We start from the raw sequence: 24,459 nt of genomic DNA on the forward strand, positions 1-24,459 counted from the left end.
TGACTCTGTCAGGCGCGCCTGCAAAGTCTTACTATCAATGAATATAGGCTATTTGCTATCATTTTCTTGAATAATTCTATCAATGAATATACATGCAAAGCACTATATTAAATAATTATACAGTACTTTTTAGTCTGCCCATCTTGGCAAATACTATACTGAATAATTGTAATACTTTTTTATGTTCATCTTTTATGTACTTGCACAATTGGCTAGCTCCTCAAGTCGTCATGAATAATTTAATGTTGTGTCAAATAACAAATATTCAAAAAAAATTAAGTGATAGTATGCGTTAGTCATATTAGTTTGTTTAATGATAAGGCTTTTAAAAATTTAGGGCCCCATTTTAAAGTTCGCACCGGGGCCTGAAATTCCTGGAGACGGCCCTGATCATGCGAGCCAACTAATCATTTTTGGTGAGGTGACACTCGATTAAATGAGAAAATAGAGGATTGAGTATCACGATATAATACTGTATCATATTAAATGATGTACTTCCTCCGTTCCTAAATATAAGTTTTTGTAGAGATTCCAATATTTTAAACTACATACGGATGTATACAAATATATTTTGAAGTGTAGATTCACTCATTTTGCTCCGTATGTAGTCCATATTAGAATCTCTAAAAGACTTATATTTAGGAACGGAGGGAGTACCAATATGTGTCATACATGACAATAAATAAGATTCCCGTGATACCAATCTATGATAATATGCATTGTGAAGGTAGTATCACACACTAGTATCATGCATATGATACTTCCCATTGTGACCAGGCTAAAACTGCTTAGAGTGGGGGTATCATACTATAAAGTATCATGCATGTCAACTAAGCGGTTTAGATGAGATGACATATAATTAAATAAAGAATGAGATGATTGAGTATCATGATATGATATTGTGTTATATTAAATGATGTGCTACTATGAGTCATGCATGATGATAAATAAGGTCATCTATGATACTCCTACTATGCACTATGAAGGTGGTATCATATTAATGAGACTAGTATATGAGATTTCTCACTGCAATAAGATGTTAGATAGATTCATTTACATGAACCCATAATCAAAGTAAATGAGTAGTATGGAAAATAAATGTATCGAAGTAAGGAAAATGAATATAACTCCCATCATGACCAAATATTTTGTGGCAATGAATAATGGTGAGTCTATCGCAATAAAAGGACGTCTCCCCATCAAACGACCACAACCAGCGTAGAATAGAAGTATTGACGTGTGCCTGAGAAGTGTTAGGAACACAATGAGCATCAAAGGCACATGCAAGCATCGGCACGTTTGCTCTCGGGCCGCTGCTAGTCCTGAGTATAAGATTGAATAAGAATTCGAGCCATCGCACACGGTTTCATAAAATTTGTATGAAAGAAGTTTCAGACTCATATTGTTCGTGGGTTAAAAGCGGGAGTTGATCTCTAGGACATAGAATCCCCCATTGTCATTCCTTTCCGAGCCCAAATGTTGCGTTGCAATTTGTGAAGTACATCCCCTTTTTGCGCTCTGCCAAATAAAGCCTGCAGCTTTAGAGCATTTATAGCCGGACTAGACAAATTCGGCCCTTCAAATGCTTGCAGACGCTATCGGGCACGTCGGCGGCATTGACAGGTCACATCTAATACATGGTGCTATACATCCAAGTACCTCATATTTCATCCACTAGTTCCATATAAAACATGCAAAAAAAATCATACGTACTATGCACATCACACTAGCCTAACTACACTTCGTCTGAAATGTCCACAACGTCGGTGTCGGGCACCGGGTAGATGGAAGCGTAGGAGGGCTCTGGCTCCTCCTCCTCATTTGTATACGCGAGCATCTCTTTGACGTCCGCGGTGTGCTCTGCCTCCGCCTCCTGCAGACGACGGCGCTTGGCCTCCACCGCCGATTCTGGCCGGAGGGAATCGAGGATCGCATGCAGATCCGCGTCCCCCACGCCCCCACGTCCTTCTCGTCCTCCTCCTGCTTCGCACTCTCCCCGTCCTCCTCCTGCTCTTCCTCTTACTTCGCGTCCTCCCCATCCTCCTTGTCCTCGTCCTCGTCCTCCTCCAAGTCCTCCTCCGAATCCACCGAGTTCGGAGGTAGCCCAGCGGCGATCCGAGCTTCGTGCCTTGCCAAGATATGTTCAAGGAGCTGCAGCAGGTGCTCCGGCGTTAGATATGTGTAGCTCCTTACCCAGCGGCGTGGATGCATGGCTAATACTAGTGGTGGACGGTGAGTGGAAAGTGATGGTGGCAGCGGACGGGAGGGGGGCAATGTCGATGGGTAAGGTTTTGGTGCCAGCGGTCGGCTTAAATAGCCAGGCTAGGGCACTATGCGGCCCGCAGAGCGGCGCCACGCGGTGACGGAGGAGACAAGCTTCAGACCGCCAGGTTTCAGAGTGTTTTTGTGTGGAACCCAGCCGTTAGTCGGACACGGCGGACACTCCAGGTCGCGTCCAAGCCTCCCCATATCCTCTCCATGTCTGGGCTGGATATGAGGGGTGCCGGTCATCTCGGGCGTTTAAGGCCCGTTTGAGGCGCCCGTCTAGGTCGGATTTTTCTGACCGGTCACTGGACCCCACACGAGTGTTTGAGGCGGGTTTGAGATGCCCGGTTGTAGATGCTCTTATTCCTTAAAAAATAAAAATAAAAAGAAGAAGGGAGTTTTTACGGTGCATCATACTACCTAAAATAGTGGGTAGTATTTAGTTGATCCAACGGTTAGTATGGATAAGTCAAAGTTTTGCTCTAGGTTATATTGGTAATTCCGTATCAGGGGTAATCAAATTAACTAAATTAATCCCATCGCATCCGGCGTCGCCTGGGTATGTTCTCGATGAGATTGGACCAGCGTGTGTTCTCGCCGCCGCCTGCGTTCTGTTTGCATGTCCGGCTGGCAGAATCGATACATACATGTATGTGTATCAATCAACCTGCTTGTGCTCGCTTCATACATGCGTTCTTTGCCAGAAAGAAATTGCCGCGATGAGTCGCGCCTGCGCCAACATTCAGTTCTTCCCGGGCAACAACGTAAGCTTCAGGCCCCCAAGCCCATGGAGTTCTCCGTTGACATGCATGCAGACCCTTGTTGGCCGGGTATGAACGACGGCAACGAGGAGGATCCCTTTTGTATGGAGGCGTTGGGCCTCATCCAGCCGATGAACGTAGACGGCAGCGGAGGAGTGGACGGCATGGCGGATCCAGCTGGAGATCGACGCCATGCGTGCGGCCTCCAGCAAGAGCCCGAGGTGTCCGGCCGGCGACATGCTTGACGTCGGCTTCGGCTTCGGTTCATCTTAGGCCACCTCCCGAGGAGGCCATCATGGGAGCTCGCCGTGGATGACAACGACAGGTCGCATGTCAAGCTTGGCCATTGCAACTCGCTACAGGATGGCACTTGGACAACGGGAGGAAGGTTTGGCCATGGCGGGTATAAACCTGCATGCGTGAACCTGCCTAACGAGATTGATGAACAAAGTGAACTACCTAAAATGCCCTTAATTGATCGATATACTACTGAAAACCTGCTATAGTACTGGCTAATCTAGACCCTGAAACCACAAAAAATGAACGGCCCCCATAGACCTGATGCAACGTAAAAGGTCTCAAGAAGAAGTGTATTTTATTTTATTTTTTGAGAAGTAAGAAAAGAAGCAGCAGCTTGCAAAGCTTATTTTCTTGAGTGATTGCTTGCAAAGCTTTCAGTAGCAAAGACCTCAAGCATCTCCAAAGCAGACCCCAACTGCCGTCTGCGGGCCTATATTGGTCCGCTTGGCAGTTTGGACACACTTTTCCCCGTAAATCGGAGACAAACTAGGGGCATTTACGGGCATCTGGACCGCTGCCACGTCCGCTTTTGACTGCCCTGGCCTACCATTAACCCGCTGCCTCGCCCGTGCGCAGTCCCTGCCCTCAACGGTCAGCGCCGCTCTAGAGGGTTAGTGCCGCATTCATGCCCGGCTAGAGAGAACGCGGCCGCTCACTGTTGCCGGCATTGAAGCTCCGAGAGAGCGTCGGCCTGCCACTTCTCGGTGCACGTGACTGCTCCGCATTCAAATGACACCGCGGCGGTCAGTCGCCCTGCATTAACAATATGTGGTTGCCGAGGAACCTACTCCGGCTCCACCCATCTGTTTGTCTGCCGTCGACCATTGCCATCCGCCCGCTATATAAACTCCAACCCCGGCCATAGCCATAGTCATCATCCTACGACTCCTTTCTCCTCTCCGCACCACACCCACCACAGCCTCCTCGCGCTTTAAATCCCTCTGGGATAGCCTGTCATCTGACCAGAAGAAGGAGATGGCCGACATTGCTGTGGGTTGGCAGGTCGGCAGGCAGACAAAGGTCAATGATGTCCCAATGGGGGGTGTGGTAGAGGACGAGCTGGTGTCACCCTCCTCGCCGATGCATGCCGGCATCACCATCACGAGGCCCGTGCCCACTATATGGACATGGTGCGGGAGGAGCGGGAGGCCAAGTTCCGGGAGGCGCGGGCCGACCAAGCCTACAACCTCCATCTCCTCGACGAGCATCAACAAGCGGAGGAGCAACTCATCATTGACATGGCCATAGCATCGGACGCAGACCTGGCGGAGCAGGCGGCACCGCTCGACTCCTAACGCTCCACCCGTGACATCCGTCGCGTCTGCTAACGGTATCGCTAATGTCAGGTGAAATTATAGGCCGCCTACAAGGAGATGGACGAGGCGGCAGATGAGGTGTTCGACAAGAGCGACGAGGAGGTGGACATCACCGGCTCCGCCAAGGCCGCGCCCCACCCCCATGACCACGAAGTTGGCAAGTCCATGGGCGCCGCCGGCAGCAAGGAAGAGTAGTGCATGGTAGGTCGCCGCCGCTCGGGTTCCAACAAGGCCATTGCTCTTCCCCTTCCGTTGAAGCCAAGCTGGATGAGCTGAAAATCGTCGGCCGATTAGCCCATAGTGCAATTATTCTTCATTATACTGCACTATTGGGTACCCATGTTCCAGTGTAGCACAATACATACATTTAGAAAACAAATGGTGAATCCATGCAATACATACATTTGGTAACTTCAAAATATGGCACAATGAGTGAGTTATAGTGAAAGAAGAAATTTCATGAAATTGATGGACACATCCCCTACATCTATTGAAAATATTATGCTCAAAATAGCAAAATAAAAAATTGTTGATGTGAATTGTCCTTATTTGACGCCATACATATATGTTAACTAAATAAACAACTTACTTGAAACAACTTATGCATTACGCGAATTATTCTGTATGAGAAGGCGGTGTGCTATATCTGTCATGTCTGGTCTTTGATCCACCTCAAGGCTGAGACATTCGATTGCCATCCCTGCTAGACTTTGAAGAATCTCCAAATCTTCTCCTACAGCAATTTCTTTGTCAAACAACTCGGTTGCCCTCTCCCCTCTTCTATGAGCTCCAATGAAACTATTGACTAAGCTGTTGTTATCAGAGTGCATGGCCTTCTTCCTACTAATAAGTTCCAACAACACAACTCCAAAGCTATAGACATCACTCTTTTCAGTTAGCAAGCCTGACTGTAAATATACTGGATCCATATAACTCATATCACCGATGACTTTTGCGGTGTGTTGCTTGTCTCTTGCAATCAACCTCGATATGCCGAAGTCTGCAATCTTGGCAACAAACCTATCATCCAACAGTATATTTGCTGGTTTGACATCACCATGTAGGATTTTGGTGTTTGTTTTTGAATGCATGTAAGCTAGACCATCTGCAGATTCTGCAGCAATTCTTAAACGTGTATCCAAGTTCAAAGGTTTGTTGTCGTTGCCGTGAAGAATGTCATGGAGGCTACCATTGGAAAGAAACTCATATACTAGCAATGGGGTATCAACTTCCAGACAACAACCTATGAGCCTGACAATGTTCTTATGGATGACTTGGGATTGGATGATGACTTCATTTGCAAACTGTTCATTCTCCAGCAGACTACCATTAATCGTCTTCTTAATTGCAACCAATTCATCACCAAGGATGCCCTTGTAAACTGCACCGAAACCACCATTTCCAATAAAATTGGTATCTTTCAAATAAGGCATGAGCTCACCCTTTTTGAAAAGTTTTATAATTTTTGCTTTCTCTAGTGTAGACCCACCATTCTTTTCATAGAACTCTTTTGTCTTCTTTTTCTCTTTGCTAAGAAGAAGTAGAAATGACATAACTACAATGACAAAAATACAACCGATTGTGCCTGCATGGACAAAACAAACTTACTCACAAGTTCCCAATAAATGATCTAGTAGAAATACAGTATAAAATGAAATAACACCATCAACAATATAGCTTAAAATATAATGCATTGAGACTGCCCTAAGAGATAATGCACTTGGGTGGTTGTCTCTACAAATCTATCACAGCTAGGATGACAACTTAAGAAACAACGTATATATTTATTTTTGTGAATAAGAAACAATGCATTGTGAGTGCCCTAAGAGGAGGACCATGAAAGCTCACACTAGGTTCCACATTTGGTCAAAGATGACGGCAAATGTGCAGGCCATCCTCTCATACTAGGTGACCCCAATTTAAAACTAGTTGCCCATGTTCACCCTTTTGACTTACTATTTCAATATGTTTAATTTTATGTTTTAGATATATTAACTTGCTATGCAAGAAGTTTGAAGAAAAGCTATCCAATATAAACATCCAACACTAAGTTCTTATGTTTACATGTTAGTATAAATAGCTTTTTTTACGGGTGTTAGTATAAATAAATAGCTAATAATGAAATAAAGGTATTTCATAGAACGGATCCGGTAATAAAATGAGGATGCAAATATATTATATAGTAGAAAAAATAAATGTTTAAATGTGTATTAGCAATTAAAGTTATAAAAACTTATTTACGCATTCTAAAATTAGTGATATGTAGGAGAATAAGACAGGAATAGTGTACCACAACATATTCTAGAAAGAAAAGCTCAAAATTCAACATTTTTCTAAACAGAAATACATAAATATACATGCCATTTACTTACCCACAATCGCCTTGGCTACTAGGGGGAATGTTTCTGCACAGTGTCCTGATTTTCCATCGCCTTTCATTCCAGGCTTGCATGGACAATCATAGCCATCAAGTCTGTTCATACATATGCCCTTGCTTGAGCAAAAAAATATATCTGGGAACTTGCACTCATCGATGTCTTCAGAAGTTTGAAATCAAGGATAAGATACGAAATCTGAGTTAATAAATCGTCTAAACAAGGATGGAAATTATTAGCCTGTGGAGATCAAAACATTTCGACAAACCTCTGCAGCCATTGGCGATGTAAGGATTGCCCTGGTAGTGCTCGGAGCACTTGCACACGTAGCTGAGTGCGTACCTCGACTGGCCAACCGTCGCGTTGACACAATGGCTGTTGTTGCTGACGCACGCGTAGTCCGGCGGCGGCCGCTGGCCTTTCACCGGGCAAGCGGCGTCCCCGACGATGGCGAAGTCGAGTACGACCGGGGCGCCCCTGGGGAACTTCTTCGGCAGCACCTTGTCGCCGTACAGGTCCAGCGTCGAGAAGGTGTAGCGTGACTTCTCGATCACCATAGCGTAGGAGCACGGGCTGGTCCTCCACAGGGTGTTGTTCTCGGCACTGACCCCCGGCCCGGCCCCAGCGACGGTGCTGTAGCTGGGCTCCGAGCCCAGGGCGGCCTCGCAGCAGCCCCGCCCCGCGCACGACCCGTCCCTGGCGTGCTCGAGATGGCTGGCGGCGAGCTCCGAGCGGCAGGCGAACGTCGTCGTGTAGGTGGAGCGCGAGCTGTCCTTGACGCTAACACTCCAGCCGATGCCGACGACGGCGTTGAGCGCCTCCGAGACGGCGAACGGCCCCGCCAGACTCATGGCCTCTTCTTTGAGCTTGAAGTGAGTAACGTTGGTGCTGCAGCGGGACGTGATGGGGCCGTATGCCCGTGCCTCGCTCCTGTCGACCGACACGTCCATGAGCTCGACCAGCCAGGTCGAGGTGTTGGGGAACGAGTACCCCAGGCCCAGATAGGGGGCGTCGAAGAGCGCCGAGCTGTCGGACTCGCTGAGCGTGATGGTGTTCGTTGCGGTTGTCATGCCGCTGCCGGCGAGGAAGGCTCGAGGCGGGTCGAAGGAGTGGTCGCAGGTGACCTGGAAGCCCTCGCGGAAGCAGCCCGGCATCAGGCCGAAGGGGAACGGGATGCTCATGTTGCCGCAGTTGTCTTGGCATCCCGGGTGCGTGATCGGCTGCTGCTCATCTTGCTCGCCAACAATGGCTGCTGCACCTGCCAGAACGAGTAGGAGGACTGGCAATGGCAGCAATCGGGATCGCGAGGGCGTGGGCATGGTGGAGCAGTGGTGGGTTCTGTTCTGCCAAAGATAGCTCGGGATGCTCTGTATGTAATCAAGGGTCAACTGATCGATCGGGTAGACTTCATGCAATCGCCATGGTCAAGTCGTCACCTGACAGACTGTTACACAAAGTAAGCTGATCTCATCGGTGCCGACGTGACTCCACGTTATATAGCTCAAACCTACAGTATAAAACAAATTAAATTACTGTAGTTGACAATGGGACTGATATCTTTTTTTTTGCGTACTAATTTATTTAACCACTTGTTGTTTGGTCCCGAACTCTTCATCTTGTATACATCGTGTAGACTAACAAAAAAAATATGTTCTGCAACAACCTCTAAACTAGAACACATAACTTAATTGAAACAAGCAATTCATGCGTACAATTAGGAAATTTCGTCGAACTACAAGGCGTATGGCTGATGAAATGGGGAAGCAGTGAGAATAGTAACAACAGTTGGAAGCATGTCGAGGCGATGCTTAATAGGATGGTTCAAGCCGTCGAGGCGATGGCTGATAGGATGGTTAAGCCGCTAAGGAAGCGAGCCATGGTTTGCTCCTCTCACAGTATCCCCAATAGAAGATGTAGACGTAAAAATAACTAACTTTTACATCTTCGAGGCCCTAAACACCCCCCCCCCCCCCTCCAACAGATGATATAGATGTAAAAAAATTACGTCACCGCTTTCCGAAGATGTAAAATACCACACCTCACGATGTAAATTTGCATCTCCATACACTCGGGATGTAAAAATGGCAGCCGCGCGCCAACTGCCCAATTGCCTTCATTTGGCTTCCGCCTCCCGCCCATCCGCGCGACCTTCGGTGGATACATTAAATAAATAAAAATGAAATATTTCCTTGGCCTGGGAGATAAATATAAGATCGCATGCAATTAGGAGATATGTTTTTCCTAAAAAAGAAAAATAACATAAGTATGTACAGGGAACCAAGCATTTACATATCTCTACTCCTAAAGTTGGACTTGATAGTCTCGCCTCACCTCCTACCAAACCCTCGTCAAACTCTATATTATGCCCACGAGCGTATTACAGGTGACATTTTGCTCAACCGTGGCCAGTTTTGACCGGCCCATTTGACACATGCATTAACTCATGCAAATCGGCACTTTCTCAAAACAAAGTCTTGAAATGACTCATTCAAATCAAATCGCTACTTACCAAAACGTCAAATATAATAAAAACTGGCCGGCCCATTTGACGCGTGCGCGTGTTTTTATTTTCCCGTTTTTTCTATGTTTCATTTTTTAGTTTACTTTTTTTTTCTATTCCATTTATGTGCTCGACATGGTGAGTTTGTAGAAAAGGTTGGTCTGTCCATTTTTCTGTTTCATTTTCTGTGCTCGACAGTTGTGCTATAATTATCTGTGTGCTATACAAATGAACATTTCATCTTGAATAAAAAAATGTATCAAAATGGTCTGTAAGACATGCAACATTTCGTTGCCGTGTATCTGTATATCTCTCTTGGTTTAATAATGTATCATATTGAATAAAAAATGTATCAAAATGGTGTGTAAGACATGCAATATTTCGTTGCCAAGTATCAGTACTCCCTTTCGATAATATATAAATCTATCATACACGTACTCCTGGCCAACCTTCAGTGAATACATTAAATAAATAAAAATGAAATATTTCCTTGGCCTAGGAGAGAAATATAAGATTGCATTCAATCAGAAGATATGATTTTCATATGAAAGACATAACAGAAGTACATACAAGGAACCAAGCATTCCCATATCTCTACTCCTAAAGGGGGACTTGGATAGTCTCGCCTCACCTCCCACCAACACCTCGTCTAACTCTATATTATGCCACGAGCGTCTTACATGTGACATTTCGCTCGACAGCAGCCAATTTTGGTAGGCTCATTTGACGCATGCATTAACTCAAGCAAATCGGCACTTTCCCAAAACAAAGTCTGCCATTAACTCGTTCAAATCAAATCGCTACTTACCAACACATCAACTATAATAAAAACGGCCAGCCCATTTGACGGGTGCGCGTGCTTTTGTTTTTTCTATTTTTTCTATGTTTCGTTTTTTGGTTTACTTTCTATTGATGGATGGCAGGAACAACCCCAGCCGTGGTTTACAAGGCTTCCAACCCGATCGCTAGGATTCAGTTTGTAACACGGGGTAGAGAGAGAGATTGTTATAGGAAGGATAAAGAGATAGAGGTGAGTTGAGATTACATGCACAAACATCTCTATGTCTAACACCCTCCCTTAATCTTAACTATCATAAATTAAGATTGTTCTTGAATGCTTCAAATGGCTTGATTGGCAATGCTTTGGTGAAGCCATAGGCAACTTAACCTTTGGAAGGGATGAATCATATTTCCAACTTCTTCTCTGCAACTCTTTCTCGTACAAAGTGGAAATCTATTTCAATGTATTTTGTTCTAGCATGAAAAACATGGTTAGCTGATAGGTAGGTAGCACCTAAATAATCACACCATAGACATGAGGTGCGTTGTTGCTTTATTCCCAATTCTTCAAGCAAAGACTCCAACCAAATGATCTCAGCACTGGCATTAGACAGTGATTTATATTCAGCTTATGTCTTGACATTGTTCCTTGTTTCCTAGCACTCCAAGAAATAAGATTGGAGCCAAAAAGATTGCAAAACCTCCAGTTGATTTTCTATCATCATTACAGCCTGCCCAATCAATATCAGAGAAAGCACTGAAAAGTGTAGAGTTAGAGCGTCTGAATTGAAGTCCCAAACCTACAGTGTACAGGAAGCACTTGTTTGGTCCTCGAACTCCCCATCTTGTTGTATGCATCGTGTAGACAAACCAAAAATTAAGTCCTGGAGCAATCTCTAAACCAGAACACATGGCCCATAGGTGGAACTTGAAACAAGAAATTCAGACATCAAATTAGGAAATTTCATTGAACTACACAGCATATGGCTAACAAGCGTGGAAGCAGTGAGAACAGTAACAACCGTGGGGAGGATGTTGACCCCTTCTAGCTTGTTGCATCAATTTCACCAGTCACATACGGTTGGACATCGGCGATACTTGATAGGATGGTTCAAGCCGTTGAAGCGATGCTTGATAGGATGTTTCAAGCCACTGAGGAAGCGAACCATGGTTTGCTTCTCTTATTTTTCCATGTGCTGCCATTGTTTGCTCGCTGGATTATTCTATGTTGGCTCTTATCATCACGGACTCCATCTCCTTTTAGTATTTTCCACGGTATGAGTCCCTTGTTGTAGCCCTTGAAGCTTCTTGTACAAGTGCCTTTCTGAAATTCTTGGGGACAAATATTGAGTGCATGGCTTTCTTCATCTCTTCCCATGTAGCTATGGGTGGCTCTTCACGATCTTTGTGTTGATCTTGAACTTGTTTCCCACAAAATGTAGAGAAGCCATAGCGATCTTCTTGGGCTCGGTGAAGTTATGTGCTCAAAAAATCTTGTCAACCATGAGTGCCAATGTACTTTATGGGAGTTGGTTTATTTAACGGTCCTCATTTGCAGGATCAAAAAACTCCTAAACCTATGTCGGCAACATCATCATCAAGTAATGTGTGGTGAGCCTTTAGTGAGCCGAACCGCAAAATTTATATATAAAATATCTTATGTTTGATCCTGGACTATCTTTCACAATGGAGCTATAATGTAAATGGCTTTGGCATCACCAATTAACTTGTTGTTAGTCACATAGAGAAATGTGTGATCATAATCACAGTGAGTGGTTCGGAGATGTTGTCTACCACTCTTAACTCCACGAAAAATATTCTTTCGACATACAACCTGCTCGGTAGCCTCTTAACATGCCATAAATAGTTTGTATCGGTGATGATGCCATGGTTGTTATTTAGGAGCTTTTCCATGATAAACCTCCTTGTGTGAGGGTGCGGATGTAACACGGCATGGAATTCTTAATATCCGCATACCACACCAAAACAAAGTTTGTCTGACCCACAGTTATGAGGTTATCAAACTCATTTTAAATGAGCATGTAATAATCATAGCCTTTCATATATTGCAAAGCTTGATAACGACTTTTCAGTTGTCCAATTCTGGATTAAACACAATTTTGCCGAGTATGCCATCATAAATAAGCGGGTGTGTTCATACTTAATACATAAGGTGCTTCTGACAGTTGAAACATAAGGAACCAACATTATCCAATTAGTTCAAAATTAGTTCCTTAGACACTAAAATGTTCATTTTTATCGCGCTTGACTTTAATAGCACATAGTACTAGCGGATAACGTATTTATTTCATACTTTGTCCATGTATGTCATCATAATATGAATTTTACTCCTTTTGGACCTATGTGTGGATGAATCTCCGTGCAATTAGTGCACAAGATAACACAAAGATCATTCTTGTCATTATTGAAAGATAGAAAACATTTGGTTTAGCTAGTGAGCTTTTCATCTACATGGGGTAGAGAACTTACTCCCCCAGACTTAAAGTAACATTGTCTCAATGCTTGTATTAGCTCATAACATAAATTCTCCAGACTACATGCCTTATCTTCCTTTTTCCTTTCATGACAAAGCCTTCTGGCTGAGCCACGTAAACATTCATAATTTGAGTCAACATAAAAACAAGTCATCGTAATAACACAAACATCTTGAAAATTCCTTAATCCCGGCAAGAGGAAAGGTGTCAGAAGACAAATCTGTTCTCTCTTTATTACAAGATTTTTGGTTACAATCCTTTTAACCTTTCAGGATTTCTCTCACAGTCATGTTTGGATTTGTAAAGCCATTTATAGCCTACAATATTTAACTCGTCCAGAAAATTGTAATAGCTTGTACCCTTCACCCTACATAGCAACAAGCCACTAAGATGAATGTTCACCCACATTATTTATCATAGGGAAGTGATGAGGTTCGACCCTAGGTGTTGCATTAGTTATTTCATAATCCTCAATCCACCTAATGCACATGAATAAAGATCTCATGGATAGTCAGTTTCTCCTCGAGATTTGTGTTCCTAGGCACCAAGTTCCCGGTAATTACTTTACTCTTATAGAACATATATCATGCTTTAGAGTCTAATGTCTTAAAAAGTATACATTTCAGTTTTGATCTGCATCACTGTAGGGCACAAGACGAAAAAGAACTTAATGAAGTGTGGCACATAATTACAAACAACGTTGGTTAGAAATATAATCATAAGCCACAACTTAATTACATCAATATCATAACTCATAAGCGACATTAGATTCACAAACTTGCCACTTTATCATTAATGTGTGCTTCATATTATTCATAAGGGGGCAAATAGATATAAACATGATAAAAGGAGTTGCAACATTGTTGTGATTTTCATTCATTCTTCTAAATAAACTTGTTGCATCTCAATCAGAGAATTATCATAGTCTGTGTTATGGTTTGAGTAAGAGAGGTGAGTGTGATACCTCTTCTTAAATGAGACATCCATTCTCCCTCTCAAAATGTGGTCTAGGGAGTAAGTAGATGTAAACATGATAAAAGGAGTTACAACATTGGTGTGATTTTCATTCATTCTTCTAAATAAACTTGTTGCATCTTAATCAGAGAATTATCATAGTCTGTGTTATGGTTTGAGTAAGAGAGGTGAGTGTGATACCTCATCTTAAATGAGACATCCATTCTCCCTCTAAAATGTGGTCTAATAGAAAAGGTTGCACTTTTGACGACGTCTCATTATTTTACACTTCTCTTACATCTTAATTGTACCATAACACACATAATGATTATAAAATGAAAACATAAGTTGTCTCGCCACTTGGCAAGAATAACGCCAGCTAATTGGAGTTGACCTGACCATACATTTAAAATCATACATAATCATGTGATCTATTACGTACAGAGAAAAAAATAAGTTTCTCCAATAACTAGGAGCATAAACAAACATCATCATTAAGATGGAGAATTAAGACATCTCCAAATGCTAGTGGAATAAACTAAATAGTCTTTTCTTTAACCTCCTTTGAATTAGTAATGTGCATGTTGACACACAACTTATGCGACCACTCCCAATGGTTTCCTTAACATCATGATTAACATCCTTTAGCATTAGCGGCAGAAACGTTGAGAGATTCCTTACATGAGACAATGATCTCTAATTCTTCATGTGGGGAAAGTTGTCTAAATAAGGTCCGTGCATGCCAAAACCAAAGTTTAGCATAATTCTTAATGTTCATTGTTAAAAAAAGGGGGGGGATGAGAAAACGTTATGAACATTGTAACAAAACATCGAGCATGAATTAACCATGCAATGAGATGAATTAAAGATATGCTTAATTATTATTCGAACATGTATCACCGTTGGGCAAAAATGAAAAGGATCTTATTTTTTCATACATGGCACATGAAAAATAATTAATGTTAGTCAAAGTATCATCGTATGCCATAAAAACTTTGTCATTAAATCTCTAATCAAAACTTCTCGTTGGTTCCATTCTGAGATCACATAATGATCAGGAAGAACTTCGGCTAAATTAATAGCCAACATTAAAATAAATCGACAACATAATCTAATCACGGTTGCCATCAGACACAATGATACCTTTTGTCACAAAAGCTGACAATGATAACAATATTAAACATAAGTGTCAAAACTATCATTAAAATTCTCAATGATATATTATGAAAATGACATTGGAATTAACATAAAAATATAGATGTCATTGCCACCGGGTAAACATTAAACTCGACATTCATAGTGAAATGGCATTAATATTTTCGTAGGATATCATAAGGTTTCCCGAATATTAAATCCGGCCATCAAAGTACATCAGGATTCACCAAATAACAATATGGCGACAACATGTACTTTAGAACAATTCTCTAAACAAAATTCATTTGCTATGGAAATTGTGGTCATAATTCATTAACATAATTTTGGACCGTCGTGAATATTTCGTGGTGCATATCTATACGTAATAATAAAGTGATAAAAAAAAAGGTTTCACACAGGGGAATCCCTGCCGGGGCCGGCCCATGCAGCAGGAACCATCTATACTACGCTCTGCGTGCTGAGAGAAGAAACAGAGCACCTCTTTAGGCCGGCTCATGTCCGGGCGGCCTGGTTTTTAAATTTTGTTTTTTATTTTGAGTTTTTATTTTCTGTCTTCGTTTTTTCTACTTTCAATAATATTAAAATTCAAAAATTTCCGAAAAATAAAAAAATGGGAATTTTTAAATAAATTGTTTAATAATCCATAAACATATGTGGCTTCAGAAAATGTACGAGATTTTTAGAAAATGTTTGGGATTTTAATGTTCACATACTCGAAATTTTGAAAACAAATGTTCAGCAAATAAAAAATGTTCATAATGTTTTCTGAAAATTCGTGTATTAAAAATGTTAATTAAACTGAACAAAATTTCGCCAATTCAAAAATTGTTTATGAATTGAAATTATCCTGAAAAATAAAAACTATTGTGACTTACAAAATAGTTTATTGAACCATAAAATGTTCGCTGATTCAAAATATGATCATGCGTTTCAAAAAATGTTCGTTAAATCAAAAAATGTTCATGAGTTTCAAAAACTGTTTGATCAAAAAAATATTGGTCGATTATAGAAATGTTCGCCTATCCAGGAAATATATTTTAAAATTTTCACAATTTTTAAAAAATGTTTGGAAATAGTATAAATTTTTCATGAATTCAAAAAATGTTCATGATTTTAGAAAATATTTGAAAATCTGCAAAAATATTTCAGATATGTTCACAAGTTTAAAAATATGTTCATGATTTTCAAACATTGTTCACGATTTCATGAAAATGAGAGTGATAGTGTATCTCGGTGATGCAGCAAAATTTTGTCATTGACATTGGAGATTATGAAAAAAAAATCCTGTTGAAACGCATGGGCCGTTTGCTGGCCATAATAAAATGACACAAAATTCACCAACCAAAACTTTAGTTTTGCCCAATAGACATATTGCCCCAACATTATTATGACACAAGTGCGGTGCGGAAAACCTAACCATGTGACCATCAACATTTGGCCTCGGCTCATTAGAAATGATCATATCTTTAAGAAGTACCTTAAGGATGAACTCATCATAAACCCCACACCCAAACAAAATTTTTGAATCGAATATTTAGAATATTGGTGGATTTGAGTGGACAGTGCCCCCCCCCCCCAAGTAGCGAAAATCATACGCAATCCCGCTCAAACCCCCAATAAGGTATGCTTTGTTCAGTCCTCGAAGCCTAGAAGTAGATTCGATGCCTAATTCGAGTGTGCGAATGGTATAATTGATGCGTAAATCGACCATCGGGATAGAGGGCTTACTGCCATTGATAGACGCGTGCCTGAGGGGTGATGAAGACGTTGCTCGACGTCGGTGCTTGACGTCCAGATCTTGGCTCTGATGCTCGCCGTCCAGATCTTGTGTGTGTGCCATCGATGAGAGAGTGAGGAGAGGGGAGAGTGAGCGGTGAGAGAGTGGTCAGAGTATTTATGGCACCACTTCGGGAAATTACACGCCATCTTCCCCGTGTCCCTGCACGCGCAACCGCCTCGAGTTGCATCGCTCAGGTCTAGCTCTGAAAAAAGGACTGATTCGAGCGTTCTTCCAGATCCAAACCCAGAGATACTTTAAGGTTCGTGTGCGACAAAATTCTGATGCAACTCAGACAACCTAATGGGCCAAAATTGCATCCAGCGGCCCTCCTGAGCCTAGTGCAGTCTACCAAACGCATTCAATGTGATACACCGTGTTGGACAATGATGGTGATGATACCATGCATAGGTTGGAGTAGTTATATTTACTCTCCTATTTGTTGTTGCATGCTTCCTAGGAACTGTTTAGGAGATTTTTGAATGCCTTGGAGTTGGACTCTTCTTGCACTTTGTTTTCGCATTCGACTTGATCTTGTAGTACCGTTCCCACCTGATAGTGTAGTGTTTCGAAATTCCTCTTTGATATGCCTTTCAGAATTCTTGTTCTGGCCTTGGATCTTGAAGATGCTTAATCGACTAGTGTATCTGTATAAATGCTCAATGCCTCAAAAATCTGAAATTGCTATGCAGTATTGTGTTATAGTTATTTTATGGATGGCAGTGGGGCACCATGGTGCTCGCGCACGGGTAGAGCTCGTGCACGTGAGGTAAAAAAATTGCCTTTCCAGGCAGAAAATTCTGCCATGCCCGCCGTGTACGGGTAAAATTTGCCACAGGCATACCTGCCTCTGTTGTATCAATTAGCAAACAGTTTTAAATAAAATTCACTACTCACCAACAAAATCAACATCAATTACAGGCAAGGGGATCCTTTATCACCTTATTTGTTCCTTTTTGTGACTGAGGCACTCTCCTTGTTGTTAAAGGATGCTTGTGAGAAAGGTGCTCTTAAAGAGTTTAAGCTAAGCAGACAAGGTCCAGGTATTTCACATCTTTTGTTTGCGGATGATAGCCTCCTATTTTTCAAGGGGTCCATTGATCTGCATTAACCATTAAAAATATTTTGTCGGTTTATGAGAAGGGAACTGGTCAGCTTCTGAGCCCAGATAAGTGCTCTATTAAATTTGGTAGAAAGTGCGGTATGGAGGATCAGGTGTCTACGATGGTTATTCTCAAAATTACCGCTGAATTTTTTGAGGATAAGTACCTTGGATTACCAGTGCCTGAGGGGAGAATGAAGGTTGAAAAATTTCAGGCGACCAAGGATAAGGCTTTAAAAAGAGCGTCAGATTGGATTGAAAAGTATGCTTCTAGTTGGTATAAAGGAATATCAAATTAAGGGTGTTCTACAAGCGCTCCCAGTGTATGTCATGGGACTTTTTAAATTCCCAGTCTCATTATATGAGGAACTTGCTCATATTATAAGGAATTTCTGGTGGGGAGTCGAAGAGGATAGAAGGAAAACACATTGGCTAGCTTGGGATAAACTAACAAAACCAAAAAGTAAGAGCGGCATGGGGTTCCGTGATCTAAGGTTATTTAATCAAGCTCTATTAGCTAAGCAAGCCTGGAGGTTATTAGTGTACCCGAACTCGTTGTGTGCTATGGTTTTGAAGGCAAAATATTATCCCAATGGTCATATATTGGATACGGTTTTCCCGCAAGCCACGTCGGTGAATTGGAAGGGTATTATGCATGGATTGGAACTGTTAAAAAAAGGTCATATGGAGAGTGGTCGATGGCAACAATGTTAACATCTGGAGAGATAATTGGCTTCCAAGAAATTCGGGGCTAAAAGCTATAGCAAAATAGAAGCGTACTAGACTGAAATGGGTGTCGGAATTATTCATGAGCGGGACTAAAACATGGGAAGAAAATTTGATTAGGCAGCTATTTTTTCATTATGATGCTAAAGAGATTTTAAAGTTATGCATTCAGTCTGTGGGGGAGGGGGGTCTTGTTGCTTGGCACTATGAGAAAAGTGGGATGTTCTCTGTTAAAAGTAGCGATAAATCTCAAGGATTGCAGCGAGGAGATAAGAATTTCTAGCAATGCGGTTAATGAGGAAAGAAGAATGTGGGATGTTATTTGGAAGGCTAAAGTCCCGCAAAAAATTAGAATTTTTGCTTGAAGAGCTACCACCAACAGGTTGGTGGTACAGGTAAATAGGGTAACCCATCATCAAACGGTCTTGGGTTTATGCACTATTTGTGGTGTTCAAGATGAGAGTATTTTCCATGCCCTTGTGACCTGTCCTGAAGGCGCGTGCTTTGCGTATCGCCTTGGGGGAAGTGTGGAATATTCCGGGTGAGGAGTTGTTCAAATTTACAGGGCCGGACTGGCTCCTCATCCTGCTTGATCAACTAGGGTCGCTGGTTCGCGAGCAAGTTTTATTTATGTTATGGAGAGCTTGGCACCTGAGGAATGATCTGATTTTTGGAAAAGGGAAAGAATCTGTGACCACCTCTGTTATCTTCGTGGAAGATTATTGGAAAACATTCACGACTGCCTACAATTGTGTGCAAGTGGATTTAAGCAAAAAGGGTAAGGGGGTGCTTGGTGACGGGAAGTACGTTAGTCCGCCAAAAATGATCGTGCTCTTTGGAAGCCTCCGGATCCGGAGTATATTAAGGTAAATATTGATGCTAGCTTCGTGGAGAGTTTAGGATCAGCTAGCGTTGGGGTTATCACCAGGAATCATCTAGGAGAAGTCCTGGTTTCATCATGGGATTTTATTCATGTGTGCTCTGATGTGGACGAAGCGAAACTTCGTGCGTGTCTTGCTAGGATATACATTGGTATCACTCTTCTCAAACCAATTATTTTAAAAATTGACTGCTCTTTTACTGCATCTTTTCTTGCAAAAAAAAACCTTTGACAGGTCTTCTTTGGTGGATCTAAAAAAGGAAGCAATCAGCGTTGCTAAGTTTATTAAGGATCTAAAGATTGTAAATTGACATGCTAATATGACGGCGCATGAGATAGCTAAATTTAGAATGGTAAAAGCGCCTAACTCATAATTGGTAAATTTGCGGGTTCAATTCCTGAAATACTGTTCCGCCCTGTGTGGCTAACTATGTAATAAACAATCATATGACTCTTGTTATTTGATCAATACGCGGGTGGAGTTTCCACAAAAGAAAAATCAATTACAGGATACACTGACAATAAAAAGATGAACAGCAGCAACATTTCACCAATCAGCACCAAACACATGTTTAACGCTTCACCAGTTAACACTAATAACTTGATACTTAGTACGCAAGTCACAACAAAACAAATAGTTCAACAAAAAAAATGTACTACTCCACTGAACCAACATGGGCACATACTGCACAAGTTTGACATCACAGGTAGCTACACATTCTAGCTAGGGATATAACTCCAGCACTACAAGTTCTACATCACGATAGAGGAACAAAACAACTCCCAACACTCGACCTTCTTCAGCCTGAATCCACCAAAACACTGAAGCCAACAAAATAAGATTTGGTTTGAGAATCCAGCAAACACTGAAGCCAACACAAACAGGATTTGGGGGCAGAAATTTACAAAACGAGGCAATGGGGATTTTTTTCGATGATCGAGGCAATGGGGATTGAAGAAAGCACTGGTAATATCTGACCGCACGCACGAACAAACATCGACAGAGCCACAGATTCCATACGAATTCAGGGGTAAAATGCTGTACACCCAAACAACAAACAAGTCCAGCGCGAACAACAGCGAGATGCAGCCATTACACCGAGGCCATGAACACCACCACCAGACAACGCGTAGCTACTAGCACTAATCCGGTGGTGCAAGACGGATCCTCCTGGCCTGGACCAGCGCGGCCTAGCCGCCGAATCCGTAGAGGGTGCGTCCCTGGCGCTTGAGGGCGTAGACGACGTCCATGGCGGTGACGGTCTTGCGGCGGGCGTGCTCGGTGTAGGTGACGGCGTCGCGGATGACGTTCTCCAGGAAGATCTTGAGCACGCCGCGGGTCTCCTCGTAGATGAGCCCCGAGATGCGCTTCACGCCGCCCCTGCGCGCCAGACGGCGGATGGCCGGCTTGGTGATGCCCTGGATGTTGTCCCGGAGCACCTTCCGGTGGCGCTTGGCGCCGCCCTTGCCCAGCCCCTTCCCTCCCTTGCCGCGGCCGGACATCTTGGAGCTGACTGAGATGGAAATGGAGGAGGAGCTGTGGCGGCGGCGGCTGCTGGTGGTGAGACTGGAGGGAATGGAAGGGGGATTTAACAAGGGGGGAGGGTGCAGCCGGCCGTTGGATCTGTACGGGATTGGACGGCTAAGATGGTGATCCGGGAGAGAGAGGGGGGGGGGGCGCGGATCGCTGACGTGGTTCCTAGATTTCATCTTTGGCGAGGCGGGCTGCGGGTCAAAACATTTGGACTTTGCCGGTTCCAAGGCACCCTATGGATTCCACTAAGAGCATGGTTAATAGAAGCGCCGGCTACTGGCTGTATACGAGCTCCATGTCAGCAATAACCTTCATAAAAGAAATCTCGTGCAATAAGACTGGCTCTATACGAGCTGATGGATAGTTAAAGTAATCAATGTTTGCATGCATGCAAAACGCTATTCATTGGATAGTGGGACGCTAGGAATAGAAAACGGCAGCGCTAGCGCTTGCTTCGGGCTGCAAGCAGGCGGAAGTTTCTCGCGTCTTGTGTTGTAGCCGGGCGCTTGACGAAGCGCTCGCTACCTTCTCTCTCCTGTCTTAACTCTCCTCCAGCTCAGAATATTGCTGATGTGGAATCCCTTATAGCCTACTTAGTAGGACTATTATACTTGTTCTAAGGCCTTCTTTGGTTCATAAGATTGGAAAATCGTAGGAATAGAAAAGTTATATGAAATGAGATGACATGCAACTCAAATCCTATGCATAGAAATAGAAAAAAATATGCCCTTTGATTCACACTATAGGATTTTTTCCATTAAGTCTAGGCTAATGTTTATTTTCCTATGAAATGTGGAGGATAAGAAAAATTCCTTTATAGAAATAGGATTTCATTCCTACAAACCAAAGAGCTCTGAAGAAATTTTTCCTATAGAAATCCTCATCAGTCAAAACATCGATTATCAACCTAACCATAAGTTGATCAGCACACTTATTTGCTCGAAAAAGAAACGTGGGAAGGTACCCCTCCCCCGCGTCGTCTCCTCCGAGGCGACCCGGGGGCCAACCCTAGCCGCCACACTTTAGCCCCCCCCCCCCCCCCCCCCCGTCCGCCGCCGCCAGAGGAGCTCCTCGGCGAGCCCGCGCGGCTCTGATGATGGTGGCGGCGGGGATCTCGGCGGCTTCACCCTGTGTGGAGGGCCTCGGCTTCGGGGCGGCGGCCCCGGTCAGCGGCGCGCGACGTGGCCTGAGCGGCGGGTGGCGTCGGCGGGTGCAGGTGGGCCGCCTCCCTGGCCGTGAGGGCGGCGCGGAGGCGGCGGGCGGCGGCTGCTGCGGCGACTCCTCGCCCGTCGTTGCGCCCTGGAGAAGTGGCGTCTTCAACCTCGATCCACTCCGATTCGCGCTGATCTCGGCCTCTGGCGGCTCTGGTCGCTGGATCTCGGCGTCGGGTGCGCGGATCTGGTGCGTGGGGGCGGATCCGGGGGAAACCCCTGGCCGGCGCGGCGGCCACACCGAAGGCGGCGCCTTTGTGCGTCGTTTACCTTGTTGGAGGCTTCGGTGGGACTCCCCCTCCTCCCATCCCGTCTAAGAGCTCAGGTGAAAGCCTCAGGTCCCCTTGTTCTGGCGACAACGGCATTTTTGGTGGCGTGTTCCTTCCTGAGGGTGTCGTCCGGGGATGGCTCGAGTGGTGGTGAAGTTGGGTGTGGTGCGAGGGCGGCAAATGGTGGCCTGTTTTCATCAACGACATCCTTCTCTGGTCCAGGTGCGGAGGGTTCCAGCCGCAGGTTCGAGGGGATTGGGGTCCCTGCCTCCATGCCGGCGGTAGGCCTTCGGCGTGGCGTTTCCTATCCTTGACCAGGGACATGGTGTCGCATCCTTTTGGCCTTCTCTGAGGTTTCAGCGACTGCGTCCGATAACTCTCGTCCGGTGTTTTGCCTTGCTGCTGCCGACGATGGTGTTTTGGTGGTCGGTCCTCCGTTTCATGTGGGTCTGTCTCTGGTGCATCTCCTTGGGCAGCCGGGGCACTCTGATTTGGATTCTAGGGTGAATCACTTCGTCAGCCGCCGGTGCGGCACCCGTCGAACCCGGGTGGTAGGGTAGGGACCCTTTGCAGCGGCGGAGTCAGGTCATGTTTGCCCTGTTTGATCCCCTTTGGTGGCAGCCAGCGACACAAATCTTGAATGGTGGTGCCCTCCTCCTGGCACCTCCGTAGGTTAGCTAGTTTTGGCTTTGCGTCGTTCGATGGCAAGAGTGGTGTACTCTTTGCCTTCGAGTTGTTCTGCTGAGCACATTGTATCTTTTTCTTTCCGCTTTCCTCTTTCTTGTTGTAAGTCGCAGTCTTGTACGCCTGGCCGGTTGATGGCTTTGTTAATTCAAAGCCGGGCTCTTCTTGAGCCTTCGTTCCAAAAAAAAACCTAATCATAAGTTTGGAAATTCCTCTATATGAAAGACACATGAAGTAATTTCCACATACTCAAAACACGGAACTACTAGAAATCTTCATCTCCAAAATACCCAAACTCATGAATCCACGCTCCAGTTGGAATGTGTTCGGCTCCTCTGCAATCCAAGTATTACTGCACAGGTGTTGTAAACATCCATATCGGCCGCTAGTTCCAATCCGACCGTTTTTATTTTCTCAATTAATCCTCTAAATAACAAAGCTTTTTGTATTTGAATAAGTACTTCCATTCACACCGCGTGCTGCACGCTAACTGGACTATAGAGCAAATAGATTGAGGGGCGACCAGACGACCTCGCCACCGACGAGGGTTCGGCTCTTCGGCCCAACCCACTCCCTCCCAGAGTGACGGTCCGGCGGCTGGAACTCCATGCACGCGTGCTGTGCTGAGGCTGTGTCCTGAACTTCCCAGAATCCGCTGCACGTCGATGTCCCCTTGGCTCTCCGGCCGATGCCGTGGACGGGGGTTTGGCTCCTCTGCAGCTACTTGGGCACCCTAACCCTCCCCATGTTGCACCACCCGACGCCCTAAACCTCGACGGAAGCACATCGCTGACGTGCACAACTCCTCAACGAGAAGCTTAAAGACCAAGAGGCCAAACATCGGTAGCCGCTTCACCACACAGAGAAGAAGCGGACAAAAAGACTGTCGCATCCAGAAGCTGGAAGAGAGCCATCATACAATTCTTGCATATTTGAATAGCCATGCAACATGGAAAAATACTTAAATATTTCGAAAATAATTTGCCGATCATGGCATTCATTGTTTTATTGTATGGATATTTGGATAATAAACAGATTAGGACAATTTGCTAGCTCCAAGTTAGTGACTTGAACAACAAAAGTCAGAAATGTCTTCGGTGCCACACCTTCCTTTCGAGGCATGCATCCAATGGTATGACATTATCAAAGATTCTTCTAAATTCATTTTTTTAATTTTTATCTCTCAAATGTTGACCTGACCGATGCTTCGTTTTCACCGTGGCTTCCTCGAGGTCGTCAACATCTTACGACAAATGTTTTCTCCATCGGTACTTTTCATATTACAATCACTTACTTCTGGTACTTGACATATTACTAAAAGATCCATATACAATTGTGTAAAACTTGTTTTCATGGTACCTATGTGGGTTAATGT

The 24,459-nt window shown here is 44.0% G+C and overlaps 2 protein-coding genes across 2 annotated transcripts; both read right to left on the reverse strand.

Moving 5' to 3' along the window:
* Positions 1–5,085: 5,085 nt before the first annotated feature.
* On the reverse strand, positions 5,086–8,336 carry LOC123130169 (wall-associated receptor kinase 1). The gene is made up of 3 exons (XM_044550120.1): positions 7,286–8,336; positions 7,015–7,179; positions 5,086–6,227 (listed from the first exon to the last, which is right to left on the reverse strand). Exons 1-3 carry the CDS (start codon positions 8,334–8,336, stop codon positions 5,242–5,244), a joined length of 2,202 nt encoding a protein of 733 aa, XP_044406055.1. The 3' UTR covers positions 5,086–5,241.
* Positions 8,337–20,383: 12,047 nt separating this feature from the next.
* LOC123131854 (histone H4) lies at positions 20,384–20,943 on the reverse strand. The gene has a single exon (XM_044551549.1). It carries the CDS (start codon positions 20,887–20,889, stop codon positions 20,578–20,580), a length of 312 nt encoding a protein of 103 aa, XP_044407484.1. The 5' UTR covers positions 20,890–20,943; the 3' UTR covers positions 20,384–20,577.
* Between the last annotated feature and the right edge of the window lie 3,516 nt (positions 20,944–24,459).

Source organism: Triticum aestivum, chromosome 6A (assembly GCF_018294505.1).
Source record: "Triticum aestivum cultivar Chinese Spring chromosome 6A, IWGSC CS RefSeq v2.1, whole genome shotgun sequence".
NCBI classification, from domain to species: Eukaryota; Viridiplantae; Streptophyta; class Magnoliopsida; order Poales; family Poaceae; genus Triticum; species Triticum aestivum.